Source organism: Aphis gossypii, chromosome 1 (assembly GCF_020184175.1).
Source record: "Aphis gossypii isolate Hap1 chromosome 1, ASM2018417v2, whole genome shotgun sequence".
NCBI classification, from domain to species: Eukaryota; Metazoa; Arthropoda; class Insecta; order Hemiptera; family Aphididae; genus Aphis; species Aphis gossypii.
Genome location: NC_065530.1, coordinates 62419701 through 62435693, shown reverse-complemented (window position 1 = coordinate 62435693; position 15993 = coordinate 62419701). Strand labels below are relative to the sequence as shown.

The 15993-nt window shown below is 25.8% G+C and overlaps 1 protein-coding gene across 1 annotated transcript in view; it reads right to left on the bottom strand.

Moving 5' to 3' along the window:
- The window catches only part of LOC114127484 (rho GTPase-activating protein 20-like), a 221578-nt gene extending 212391 nt beyond the window's left edge, over positions 1-9187 (bottom strand). The window contains exon 1 of the mRNA XM_050210729.1: positions 8693-9187. Coding sequence (XP_050066686.1) covers positions 8693-8962 — 270 coding nt within the window. The 5' untranslated portion in view covers positions 8963-9187. The remainder of the gene's footprint in view (positions 1-8692) is intronic.
- Positions 9188-15993: the final 6806 nt, after the last annotated feature.

Below are 15993 nucleotides of genomic sequence, written 5' to 3'. Positions count from 1 at the left end.
CGTTGTATTAATTGTACATATCTATACTTATTGCAATTTAAAACACGTGAAATTAATTAATTATAAATAAAGCAATAAAGTATTAAGGACAGAGTTAAGATAGACTATCTTAAGACTATCTTAGATAGTGTGTGTTTATATTTGTTTTTTTTTATATTTTAACATAAATTAACTATCATAATTTATGACATTTTACTATTTTAGTGATTTAACCAAAAATGTATTATACAAAAATAATTTTGTTTTTGTTTTCTTATTTCACACATCAATAAAACGATTTTTTAAATTAGTATAAATTAATTCATTATTGTTAGGTTATTAAAGATATTATACATTAAGATTTTATGAATAACTAACTTTACACGAGGATATTTAACGATTTTTAAACATTGCAGTAAAATAAATGCTGACCACGTGCGTAATGAGAAATGTCTATAATCGGCATTTCTATCGTTCTATGGAACTTAAAGCTATCCGCATAGTAGATAGAGAAATATTCTTTCTTTTACCCATTCTTTATCCGTTCTCATTGCAACGGGTCCGATTTCACTACCTATTAAACAATGTGCACATGGAGCGTACTAAATAATATGCCGTAATGGAAGTAATCTTAGTCCGGTTTGGAGGTCATTGCCGGATGTAAATTAGACCAATCCAAAGAGATGAATAGACAATTAAATTTTTCTTATAAGTTGCCAAATTAAATATCAATGACGTCATTGGTTCAAGAAATCGATTGTGTTACTTAGAAATAAGACAACAATTTAAATTATTTATCAGATATAAGAATATAAGCTGAGTACATAATACGGTTTTAGTGATATTTTTTTTAAAGTCGGAAGTGGATGTTAAAAGAATAATTTGAAATAAAAAAAGTCATTAAATCTGAATTCTACATTACATATAATAATCAATATAACAATAATACAAGATGAGCAATAGACCTCAAGCATTTCTCGTAGTAAATAATACACTTATTATTTTGTAACTACCTAGTTTTATTCGTTTAACTAAAGCATCAACGAGCAACTTACTGATTAAGTGTTTGGACATTCTGTGTTACAAACTAATCATAAACTCAAAAGTTTTCAAAAACAATTATTCATAATTCTTTATGTATTACAATGCATGAATATAAATATAAATAGGTACTTACAGAAAACATTAAAAGATATTTTTATTACCTACACATTCATACATTTTAAACTTTAATTATTCTTTGACTTTTAAGAACTTAAGTTAACGATATACCTATAAATTCGATTTATATATGATTTTATATTTATATCAATTTAATGTACAATAATACATTCTACTAATGTAGAAGTAGCTTAATATGTTTACCTGCTTTGTGGTATTGTATAATGTATGAATTATTAAAGAGTACTATTAAATACATAATTTAGATAATTACGAATATAATAAAAGAAATAGATATTATTGATTTAATTTTAAAATATTTAATTAAAACGTGTACATTTGTAGATATCTCTACCCGAATTTGAAAAAGATAAACTCATTTTTAATACTCAACACTCAACAGTGCCTAACCTTGTTCTTTAATTTGGATAACTTTAACAATTTTAAGAGCGTATAGGTCCTAATGAAGTAATAACTTATCTATGAACCTAAGAATGGATTCGGATGAATCAGCAATTATTTTACTTTTAGTTAATAATTAATTTACAGTTAAAATTTCGCACTATTGTCCAAACTAAACTTATATTTACATAAAGCTACAAACATCTACTAGTTGTTAGTGAAACACTGAAACTATAGTTGCAGAAAGCGTAACATATAATTCATTACTATAACGTATGTGGCTAAAGTATAAGAACAGTTAATAGTTAATTTAACATATGTGTTAACTTAATTTGTTCAAATACAAATGTTTATGAAATAAAATAAAACATATTATATACAACATAAAAAGCGTATAATTACCTAATTATTATAAATAAGTTGATTATAACTTAAGAATTCAATTTAAAAGTAAAAAAATTAATTCAATTATAAAAAAAATTTAAGTTTTTTTTAGATGTATTACCTATTTACCTACATCTTTTATTTATTTATAATATGATATATTGTATATATAGTATTTACATTATATGATCGTTAATAAACTTTTGTAATAAATTTATCATTTTTTAACATAATAACTTTAGTATAATATTTTACTTGACTTAATATACTATAGTTTACTTTCTTCGGAAAAATAAATACAAAACAAAAAAACCATCACATCCAAACACCGGTTTCCTTTAACACTTAACAATTCATTCATACTATTCCGAAACGTGCTCATTGACATCCAAATAACTTAAAGTTGATTAAACAATAGCTTTCATACAATGAAAACAAGCTATTGTAATTTTGTAGATAAATAAATATAGTCCATTATTTTCTTTTGTAGCTCTAAGCATAATTAATATGTAAAGTTTGATTTTAGAAAGAGACAAAAAGTTATATGAAATGTCAAATGACCGATATAATATTATTAGTTATTACAATACAAAATAATACGAATTTATACATGCCTACTGAAAAATTTAAAGATTGTATAGTAAACATTATACGTCATTCATCATTATTGTATTACTGTGCCTGATCATTCTAGATTAAATTCAATATTCAAAAAGTTTACACCTAACTATTCCATCACCTATGTAGATTATTAGTTAGGTTAGGTTATAAGTTTATAACCATATTAGTATTTCTGGAGGAAGTAATGAGAAAGCGGTTCCCTCCCGGTCGTCGGTTCAAACAGAAAAAAAAAAAACCATATTAGTATTAAAAATTATTAATATATCATAATATACCTAGACAGATTTAAAATATTTAAATTAAATATTACACCCCATGTTATTCATTATAAATTTAAAATTATTCAAGATAGTAAATACATACATGGTTTTTAAAAATGTCAAGAATGCTATCACATTCAACATATAGTCGTCGAAGAGTTTTATTTACAAAAAATATCAATAAAAAATGTGAACCACAATGAACGTTTTTACAGTTTATATGACACTACCACAATATAATATTAAGCGCGTATTATACATGCAATGACTGAGTCGAAAACATATTCATATTTGGTTACTTATCCACTATTACTCATTTTAATATATTTCACTGTATTATCCTATAATATGTGATGAGAAAACGTTATTAATACGTAGGTACTACCACTTCTTCAAAAATCATCAAAGCTATGAATTTCGATATATTATGGAAAAAAAGAGGCTATACCAATATTCTGTTACTATGTATTTGAAAACAATAATTCACCAATCGATATGCATTCGGAAAAAAAATCTCAGTAATGAGATTACTTTAAGTATAGTGTTTAAGTATCATATATACCAAATACGTATAGGTATATATTATATTCTATACGCTATGTGGCGTTTAAGATTTCAAGTCATACGCTGTTTGGTTATATTTAAGCTTCCGTTCAATAATAGTGTATTACACATACAGTAAAGACGAAAGTATCTCTTCTCCAAGCTACTTTTTTATGTCGTGGCACACTAGTTTTTAATATAGGTATACAATTGATCCGACCAGTTTACCTATCAACTCCTCTTATAAACACAGACATGGCCTAGAAAACCATATTGTTAAAACTATAACCTGGTCTTCAGGCTAGCAATTCCATAAAGAACGAATAAAAATCAACACATCATTGTTAGCTATATATTATATTAACCTAAAATACTTAGTAGATATAACAATAGATTCTCTAGTAGCTTTAAATTATTTTTAAAATCAATTTCTAAGTTAACGGTGAAGACATATTATAGAACAAGAACAATATAGCTTAACAAAATTCACTTTTAAATACATGCGTCGTTTTATGTATGGTTGTTATACCTTTTATGTTTATGTGCACTGCACTTTACATTTTATATGTAGAGGAGTGTGTAATATTGTATATATAGCCACAGGCTAGGTATCGGTATGAATAAAGATATTCAACAATATCTATTAAATCGCGGTTGTTTCAGAATACGTGTTACACCCATCATATACGATCATTTTTACTGAATTTTAAACTACATTAAATTAAACATTTTATCAATATAAATAAATCCAATAATCTAGAAACAAAAAATTATAATTTCGTAGACTTTGCAATTAAATGCGTAAGAAGTTTTAAAATTTTTTGACTAGCAAACAATGTTATTATCTACATTTATAGAAGAAAAAAAACACAAAAAAAAAATTGATATTTTCTATATATCTAGCTATAAAAACTGGAAATATTTTGGAAATTAAATCGTGTATAGAAAACGTTTTATAAATAATATTTCATGACAATTTTAGATATCTACAGTTAAGCCCTGGTTTCCTATAACCAGGGCTTTAGTTATTCATTTTAAAATTTTTACCAAAAAATAAAAGTCAAATTCATATATTTATCAGAGTAGTTAAACAGTGTTAAGAATTTAAAATAAAAAACATTAAAAAAAATCCATGATAGACAATCTTTTAAAAACAATTAAAATTAAATTATTTTATATGAAAATTTAAACATTCAATAATAAATAAGGGACTACACGTGACTTTTCATACTTATAACAAAAGTTCCAATGGTATTTATTGTATGATTAATATAAGATGTTATAGCTAAATTTATTATGTGTTTTATATATTATATACTATAGTTGGTAGGCATTTTAATTATTTTTTTATTTCATCAATTGAACCTAAAAAATGTAAGAAAAATCAACAATAAGAATCTTAATTTTAAATAAAGAACTAAAATTCAATTTTTGCTAAAAAAATTATTTACACAATGAACATGTTAATCTATCAAAAATAAAATATTCTTTAATAATTTAATATTTAAATTTTAAACATTTTTATTTTTATTAAAAAGAAAATTGAGTGAATATTTTAATGCTTCACAAATTAAAAAAAAAGTACAATAAGTTCAATGTATTTAATTTTTCTTTCAGATAATATAATAATATTATTGGCCATGAAAATAAAAACGGTCATTGTTCGGAGAAATGACATAGTTAAAACCCACGCGCAATAGTCAATGATCATTGAAAATCCGCCAACCCAAAATATAACGGCTAACTCCTACACTTGCTACTTTAAGTTTAGACGAAACTCACGATGTAATGTTTAGTTTTTTTTCTATCTATTTTATTTCAGATAAGGACATGAATGGTGGGCGATCTGTTTTGAAGAAAATTTGAATGAAAACACAAATAAAAAGTTATTCTAACACAGTAATTTAGCGTTGGTAAGCAATAAAAAAGAAGCTTGTCACAGACACCTGATGAGATGAGTCATGACAGAACAAAAGAAAGAAAGATAATAAGATATAATTTTTTTTTTAATCAAACCGCCTTGAACTGAAATCCTAATAAAATTTATTTTAGAATTATATTTTATATGATAAAATATTTTTAAAAACTGTTACGAACTTGAATACAGAAAAGTGTTTACTAAATAATATGTACAAACATAGATGGAAAATATTGTAAATAATTATTTAAACATTTTAAATTTATATTATGTAACTTAATCTCACATAGTTTCTATACAACTATACCTCGCGTTTACATTGACAACTATATTATTTACATAATATAATTAACAATTAAGTATATCCCAAGTATATTTGTATAAATTTGATTTGAAGAAAAAATAAAAAATCAAATTCAAATCTGAAAAGTAAAATATTTGAATAAAATATATGAAATACTGTATCGAAAATAAGAGATTTAATAAAAATTTTCTATCAAAATAATTAATTACATGTTTTTCGGTTTTACATTTTATTATGTATAAAGAGGGTACCTACTTAATTTATTAATGTATCAAGTTTAAATGTTCTATTTTTCTTATAATTGTTTAAGATTTGTTAAAAGTATCAACTAATGATAATAAATAGTCTATCAAAAACTTTCGCCTTGTATCTAATGGTATTTTAAAGACCCCTGGTCTTTAACTGATGTCAATGTTACATCTGCTTTTTTTTTGGAGAAAGCTAACCCAAATCATGCATAGTAATGAATACATTTAAAATATAGGTAGGTACGTTTACTTATATGTGTTCGTTAACTCCATGTATATTTTACATAACATAAGATACGCATATCGTACACATAATTCTAAAGTGTACCGGCCGAGGTACCGGCCTATACTCCTAAACCATATTAGATATTATTGGCATTTTTTTAATAATTTATGTTTCATAATAAACTTCATCTGTTAGAATATTAATAAATATTATAAATGTTAACATTTTTATTCTAGTATTTTTTAAACAAAAAAATTTCTTGTTATATTATAATGCCCATTAATCATATTTTTAAGTAGTTTAAGTACCAAATATAAAGATTGTCATGTACATAAAATGTAAAGCATATAACATATTATAGGATATAGTCTTAAATTTAAATTTTTTTCATTAGTTTGACTAATTGTAATATTGTTTTATACTGTACTATATTATTAAATCTTATAAATTAATATTAATTTATTTCTAGCCTAATATTACTAAGTAATTTTAAATACAGTTTGTATTGTTTTTTTAGAACGCCCACGAAAAATACGAACCAAAGAAAATTAAAGTATGTAATTTAATATGTTTGGAATATATAATATTATATTAAATTATGTACGTTTTTATAGAATAAAACTATTATACACATAGATATCTATAACCATACTTTTTATATTCTTCTAACTATTTAATCATTTAAAAAAAAAAAACGTATCGTATATAGTATATACCGTACCTACGTTAGAATTAATTTTTTTTTCAATAAACTAATAAATACAAACACTATTGTAATATTATTTATACATATACAAGTATATGTATAATATACATAAAATATTATTAAAATATTATTATATTGTTCCTAAATAATTGTTTGTTATACATATTTTAACATTGATTGAATACAAAAAAATGATTATAATAAACGACTATGGTATTGTGGACCGTTCACTGTTGAAAAAAAAAACTTCACATGTCGCGTAATCATTGCTCCACGCCTATAGTGTTATTAAGCTGTATAAAACCGGGACAAATCCGTATTTGGTGATAATAGGAATTATTGCGTGAATTAAATAAAGAGATCATCGCCATATTTTTAAATAAAAGCAGGATGAAGGTTTTTTATTGCGTTATCAATACATTTTAGAATTATAAAATATTATATGTAATAAATATATAGCTAGATATATAAATAAATACACCAGTTTAATATTTTAATTTATAGTATATTTTATTATTGTTTATGATATACGTAAATTAATTTTAATGTAGTATTAGGTATATAATATGTGATTACTAGATCACTCCAAAGACTCCAAAAATAGTCTTTTAGTAGATAAGTACATTGTAGGTTGTAAATATATAAACTTATATTGATGTAAAAAAAGAAATATTAGTATGAATTTCCAAAAATGTTAATTTTAAACTTTTAATTCAAAACGTTTTAGGTACGTACTATTGTACTAAGTCGTGAAAAAAACTTTTTATTAAACTAACTGCATTTTGACGTGATATATTCTGAAACAAACTATCTAAACTATAAACATTTACCGCGATTATACCTACATTGGTTATTAATTCGTTTTTAGGAGCAGAAAACAGATTCGATAACACTATCTATTAATACAGTTATCGATATTACAAAAAAAGTTTGAATAAATCAGTAATTTAACAACATATTTTCAGATACCCATACACAATAATTTGGCAAACGAAAATAATTTGAACAATCCAATTGCGTATAGTTTAACACTTTTTTAATAAATAATTATTTAAACGTATGAAGCTTTTGCGAATATTGTCTACAACTTTATCAAGGAAATATTTAAAAGAATTATCCGGTTATTACTTATATTGAAATAATAATTCAATATAGTGCGCACATGCAGAGTTAGTATTTCAAATTCTGAACCTGAACATTTTTTCAGGGGCGATTGACTAATTATTAAAGACACCGATATAAATCATAGCTCCATAGACACATTTCCACACACATCATGAAGCGTTGATAATATATTCATTTACACAAAATTACATGTAAAATATTTTATTGTATAATATAAATTAGTTATTAAAACTTTAAAGAAATACGATAGGTAGTGATAAACATTTTAGAATACGAACGTCAACATTTTGAACGTTTCTTGGAAAGAAATTCGTAAACGATATAGGTGAGGTATATTTGGTATATTAGCTAACCATGGTATTTTTATACATTTCTGGTTATACTATAAATCTTCCGCGATAGTATAGGTAATAGATTATAGATTTGGGCGGCGAAAGTATAAACAAATTCGACCACGGTTTTGGTTATTGTAACCAAACAAACCAAACGCTGGATTTTGACGTATACCGTATAATGCACTTAATATTTTTTTTTATTGAATACATAAAATATTTTAAACACCTAGTAAAAAGGATGCTATACAATTTTTAATAGGGGCATTAGGTTGTTGTCATGATAACTTGGGGCAGTAAGGTACACATAATAATATATGAATTGTATTTCATCATGAAACCTAAAGCAAAACATAAGAGTGGTTTTGCACATTACTATTAATTGTTTGTAATACATATGTTAAAATCTGCGCACGCCTAAATAATTTGCTGAAGAAAGAAACGAGAGGATAATAATATGTAATACTGTTGACAAGTACTCACCAATCGTTGAGTCTTGTCGGGCGCGATAACAGTGATCTCGTGCGCCTGCATGACGTCGTCGTCGGTAGCAGCCGCGGAGACGCCATGGACGATTTTGTGCGGCGTCGACGGACTTTCAGAGCCGGTGAACTTTACGTTAAATAAGTTTGGCACTTTGGTAATAAGCGACAATCGGCGGGACAATTTCCGGCCGATTTTCTTCGATTGTTTCCGGAACCGCTGCGCCTCAGCCTGTTGCGCGGCATTGCTCACGGGACACGAGTCCTCCATGGCTGTTGCACCGGAGGCGCTCGCTCCCGTCGGCGCGGGAAATTAACGTAAAAACCGCACAAACGAACGCGGTCTCGCATGCACGACCGTTAATACCCGATGTCGTGTAATCGCGATCGCGAACGGTCCTCGGAAACGGAATGCGCACGTGCCTTCACGAAAACAGTAAACAACACAAACGACCGACGACGGCACGGAAGACGAACACGCGTGGACCCGCGGCGGACGACTGTCGACAGCCAGCAGTCTCTCCGCACATGACTCGCTGCGATCGCCGAGCTGTAGCGCCGCCCCGTTTGGTGGCCCGTCTGAGACCGGTCCGTCGGTTGCGCGTTTGAATTGTTATTATTATTATTTTGGCATTTCAGTTCTCTAGTAACGTTTTGTTATCAAAATATTGTTTTAGGTAATGAGCGGAGCGATGAATGTATTGATTTTACAATATATACATTTTTCTTTTCTGTCTGTCATTACCTTTTAGAACAGTAGGTAAGTGCGCTAAAATTGCTTCTAGCACTTGTAGAAGTTCAAAAGTAAAAAAAAAATCATAATCGAGAATAACAATAAAAGAATAAAGAAAAACAGGAATTTTTGCGCTTAACTGGTTTACAACAAAATCGATTTCTTAGTTTTGTTATAATTTAAAAACAAATAACCGAGAAAACTTGACATTTTCACTAAACACTTAATTAATCATAACCTATGTGACTATGGATAAGTAATCGTAAAATGTTCAAAATATTTTAACTATTTTTGAGCTATTAAAGAAGAGGCAAATTTTTGCTATATAATGCGATAAAAAGTTATTTAATGGGTCAAAATTCTTGAAAGCGTAATATAAAGTTTCACATAAGTTATTCTTATATCTGTTTAAAAATTATAAAATTATATAGACCCTTTTTTTAAATATTATATGTATTTGATATAAGAATTTTATTGAAATTCATAAAAACTTTTCTTTTTATATTTAAGTTTAAATATTCAATAAGTACAATATTCCTCATAAGTAATTCATACTAAAAACATAAAATTTAAAAAATATATTAAGTCAATAATTATTTTCTGTTGACATTTTGTTCAAATTGGGATAAAATTACTTATTTACACGATAAATAACGATGTTTTCTATTGTAATTTGTAATAATTTACTTTGAACAATTTTATAAGTGTTCAGTGGAAACTTAAACTTGTATGTACTGTATATTGTTATGAATTTAACTATACGTAATAACATCTTAGATGTTTCTTAAGAATTAAGATAATATATTTTTATATTATGAATCTATTTTTGTTGTATCACGGATTTACAGAAAGATAAAATTAAATTTCGAGTTTTATACATTTTTATTATAAGGTATAGGTATATTATTATAATAATAAAATACTACATTATCCCCCCCCCCAAAAAAAAAAATATATCAACCTACCATAAGTAAAATAAACGTCTTTAATAACTATATAATACAATATTATTGTACGAGTTTATAATATAAATTATTTATACAAAATGCGAATAGGTACCTATTATACCTATATATGTATTTCTATAATATAGAAAGACACCAGCTGAAGTCGGACTTATATTTTGTTAATATTATAAATTAATTTGTAGTTGTATAAATATATTATATATTAATATATATTGTTATGATTAAGTAAAATAAAAAAATATTACAAGAAAAAAATAAAAAAATAAAATATTACAAGAAGATGATGAATAACTATTCATAGTTACTACTTTACTAGTACTTACTTATTAAAATATTAATTTTTAAATTTTAAACTTTAGTATTTTGTGTTAATGCCTAATATAATACTTACACACCTATGAGTTTAAAATATTGAAGTTTTTGTTTTTACAAATAGTATTAAATAATCTAAAAAATCGTGAATTATACTCGTACATTTAATTATACATTTTATATCTCAGTAGGTACCTGTGTAATGGTATGTAAGGACTCATATATTTTAGTATGCATAAAGTGTACAATTTAATTAATTTAAAAATATCATTAAATTAGCTAAACAATTGAAGTTTTGTTTTCAAGTTGCATAACAATAATATACTGACACACATATAATATGAGTTTTTGACAATATTTAACAATAGTGTACAATACACGGCAATTGAAATAAATACATAAAATGTACTTTCTAGTTTGTTTTATTGTCAAATCTAATGCATGAAAAGTAATATATAATATAATATAATATAAAATATAATACAATAAAACTTCCTTGACTCATAAGCACAAATAGACAATGTAGTTAATATAGAATATATAGTACCTATATACTATACATCTCGATCTCGCTCTAATAAACTTAACGATATAGTGTTAGAATTTTTCTTCTATAGTAACGATCATTAACTTTAGCTACTTTAGCATTTATTATAATTAAGTTTTAACTTATATTCAATTTTCAAGATGTTTTACTTGTAAAATAAATACTGTTTTTTAGTTTCTTTGTTGTCTTCTGTTCTCGTCGATCGTTATATTGCTATAACTAATCTGTAATCATTATATTTATGTAATAATATCTGAATGTATATTATGGGTGCCAGCTAGTGTTGTAAACGATATGCCAAAATGTGGAATTTTCAGTTAAATTATTTTGGTGTTATACCTACAAAATTGCGAATAACGGACACTAGTACAACCCGTCCAGTTTATCTTGACACTCGGCAACCGTTACAATTTTTAAAAAAAACAGTGGTCAGAAAACTATACAAATTGAACAAAATATCATAATCCCGTAGTCCGATAGATAGTGAGATTATGATAATTGTTTGAATATAATAAAGTTTTTAGACCACTGTTTTTTTTTTTTTTAATTGTAACGGTTGCCAATTGCCAAGACGAACTGAACGGGTTATACCATCAAAATATATTAGTGAAGAAAAACATGCTAAGATGCAGGTTTTTAATTCCAAAACGATGTTTAAGTACCTACATTGCTAAGTATCTTTAACAATATTCAAAGAAAGGAATAAAAATAAAATAGTAGGAACTACGGTTCACAGTGACCTACAGTCACATAATATATTATAAATTATAATTATTTATAAGTGACATAATGGCATTCATAGACACAACTACAAAAAAAAAAATAGGGAAGTGTGAGAGACATAAGCACTTCCATAATTGATTTAAGCCATAATTCTTAATTTTTACACATAAATATTTATTATTAATAAGTATTGTTTTTTTTTTCGTTAAAATTCATTATTTATAATTTATGGTTTTAAATATTATTTAAACTGTAGAATGGTTTAATAATAATAATATTAATACTACAGTATCAATGACGTTATACTTGGGGTCTGGGGAATACTATACAAAAATACGCGTTTCCTAGTGCGTAGAAATTATTTATCAATTGTATATTTTTTCTATCATAATGAATTTCATTAAATCTTGTAACACATAATACGGGAGTGTTGTTTTACAAGCGTAAAGTAGTAAATAAAAAATTGGTTAAGATCGTATTAATAGTGAGTTATTAATGGGGTCGCTGTAAATTGCGTCCCATTTCAAATTTTTATATTTTACAGCCTAGGTATATTTTTGTACCTATATTTATTGGCTATATCTATATGCCCTATATATACCTATCGGCTATCTATACACATATTATTATCATTTAATTTCAAAAAAATACTTTACATTTTATATAATAACTGAGCAACACATTGCATCTATAAATATTAAAGATAATAATATAATATTCATACTTATCTTCAAATTGTATAGTCGATCGGAAAACAGAATACCTCAGGCCGCAAATTACGTATATTTCAAATATACCCTTGACGCAATTTATACACAAGTATACGAGTCACAATTCACATATTAAATATTACTATGATATTTACTGAGGGACGCAATGTACCGACTCCGTTTTTATGTTATCTACAACAACGATTCAATAACATATAATATATTTTGGTACTTATGCGTTGTATGCAGGTATGCTACCTACCAAACCAACTGTACGCGTGTAATATGCTAAACATACCTACCGTAAAATTACATTAATTATCAATAATAACGGTATATTGTATTTACTAATTAATAAGAATTAATTAAAAAAATATTTATGTAATGATGAAGACTGAATTGATTAATGATAATTATTACTGTCAAATATTTTCAAACGATATACTTATATTGTTATTTTTTATACCCCAAAAAAAGTAAGTTATTGTTTAATCGGTGGATATAATATTTCACGGGATGTCGGTAATTAGACCATATTTTATTTATCTGATACGAATACAATATTTGTTACTATTTTATTACCTAGAAATTGGGCTACAAATGTAAAGCACAAAAATATAAGCTACCTTATATATAAAATGTATTAATTTTTGAACCCATATTATTTTTTTTTGTTTGTTTATAAATAAACAATTTAAAACTAGGTATATACAATTAATCAAATATTTATTATTATTTTTTTTAATATTGGATATAAATTTCACTAATTAAAATCTGGGCTTTTCTTGATTTTTGATGTTCCTGCGCTTTATTAAAATATAGTAGTCCAATTATCTTTTTGAAAAAAAGTCCATTGTGAACTAACTCAAGTACGCCTTATTTACCAGTTATCATAATAAATACCTATTAATTATTATATTTTTATGATATGATCGTTAATGTTGTTCATCTTGATGACTCAATAAGTTGCAGATACTTTCTAGTAATAAAATGAAAAAAAAATATAGTATATATAAATGCGAAAAAACAGGCAAGTGGGTAGAGCTCTGCTGAACAGTATGTGTCAAGTAGGAGTCAGTAACTCACTGCATGCATACCTTATGAATGAATTTGAATTCATTGATATGGTACCATGATATATGAAAAACGATTCGGTACAGAGACAGATTGGTAGCTTATATCACAATAGTACATTTCATGATATTTTTATTATTAGCATTACTGTAGGTTCATTTGATTTTTACCAAAAACATAACCAAATTATACATATATAATGGTTTCCCTGAAACAACGTGGGGCGTCTGGCTCCATTTTACAGCGGGAATTTCTTACACTGCAAGGGGATACCCTCTCAAACTTTTTTCGTCTCCGCTGAAAAATGGAGCCAGACGCCCCAAATTACTACTACTAGTTTAGTAGTTTTTTAATTAATTAAATGTTTTTTAGAGTATTTCATACACACCTATCATTCATACATATTACATAGTATATTTTATAATCAATGATTTAAGTAATAAATATTATTTTTTACAATTTTTTATGGCAATGTGTATGTTTAGTTGCATTTCAACGCATTTCGGGTGCAAAATGTATCGCACAAAAAATCAGTATATTATTTTAATGTATACAACAATAGTATCATAGTATTCATTCAGCATATTTTATATCATTTAGGAGCGCTAATGCGCTATAGTATTAAACATTTTGAATACAATTGATCTTAACATAATAGGTATACAAAATAAAAATATGAATGTTAAATTGTATTTTTTGAATTGTTGGCGTGCTTCCAGAGCACACTTATACAAACAGTTAATTGTGCTATCAGCTTAAAATTATAATGAGTGGTCATTTGTAAAATTAAGTACCTATAATTGATAATTATTTCACTTAATTACATTCCCGTAAAAGTAAAAGTAATATGAACCTACCTAGTACCTACCTATTGCAATACATATTAGTTACTACCGTTTATAACTGTTATCTTTTTTTACAATATTTATTCTATTTTTTCACATGAATGTGACAATCATGGACAACAAAAATAATCATAATTGTATTGAATATTAGGTTTTTAACGGAGCAATGAATTTACTGATTTTACAATAATAACTACCTAATAATATTATCATTATTTTCATGACTTTTTATCACAATTGATAGCATTGGATTAAAATGTAAGATTTTATTGAGAATTTATCTTATATTAATTTTTTAATAAAAATTAGAGATTAAGAAACCAAAATCCGTAAACAACAAAATGTATCAAAAAATATTGTTGGAATAAATGTCCATAAGCTATTATATATAATACTGTTTTATTGGTTTTTTGCAATATTTCTTACATAATATGACCTATCATAAAATATATTTATAAATGTATTTATAGACATGCATATTATATTTATGGTCGTAGCCCATTCGGCTCCCGTTTTACAAAAAGATCAATTTCCAAACGGCTCCCGTCAAAAAGGTTTAACGAACAGATAAATTTCCAAACGGCTTTGGGTTTTAGATCACAAGTTCATTTTCATTTCTGTAAGCAGACTTAAAACTGTCTCAAAAGAGGTGTGGTTAAACTATTGTTGGTGAAAACTAAGTCAATTATAAACCTTTAACAGAAAAATCATATATTGTGAATCTTTTATTAAAATAATATTAAATTTTAATGCGAGTGTTACTGCTGGGTAGCTACTCCCCTCACGATTTTTCACTGTCAACTGTACCTTTCAGCTCATAATATGCTTATTGTAATTACGTTTACAGATTGTATGTATTCAAATAAATGTTAAAAAAAAAAAATTTAATGCTAAAAAAAAATTTATGTAAAAGTAGAAATATAAAAAAAATCATACCTACATTAGGAATAATTTTTTTTTATATAATCCATACGTGTTATTTTACTAGATGAAAATTTGTCTCCTAATGAACTTTAGTTCTTTTAAAAATTTAAGTGTACTGACATGACAGAGCTTTAATTTAATTTTTTTTTTCTACGGGAGCTGTTTACGTATTTGTACCTACCGTATTTGTATTTTTAGACCTTTTTTGACGGGAGTTGTTTAGAAATAAGCAAACAATAGACGGTAGCCGTTAGGGATCCGACGATATTTATTATTTGAGAACAATTATAAATTAATTACCAATTTATTTTATTTAACTAACCTATGAATAGTAGTTGGTTGTTCAATAAATAATAAAATAAACATCTAATGTTGTCATTATAATAATATGTATATGATTTACTTTGTTATCACTTATTACTATCAATTATACATATTATTAACTATTAAGTAGTTATTTAATATG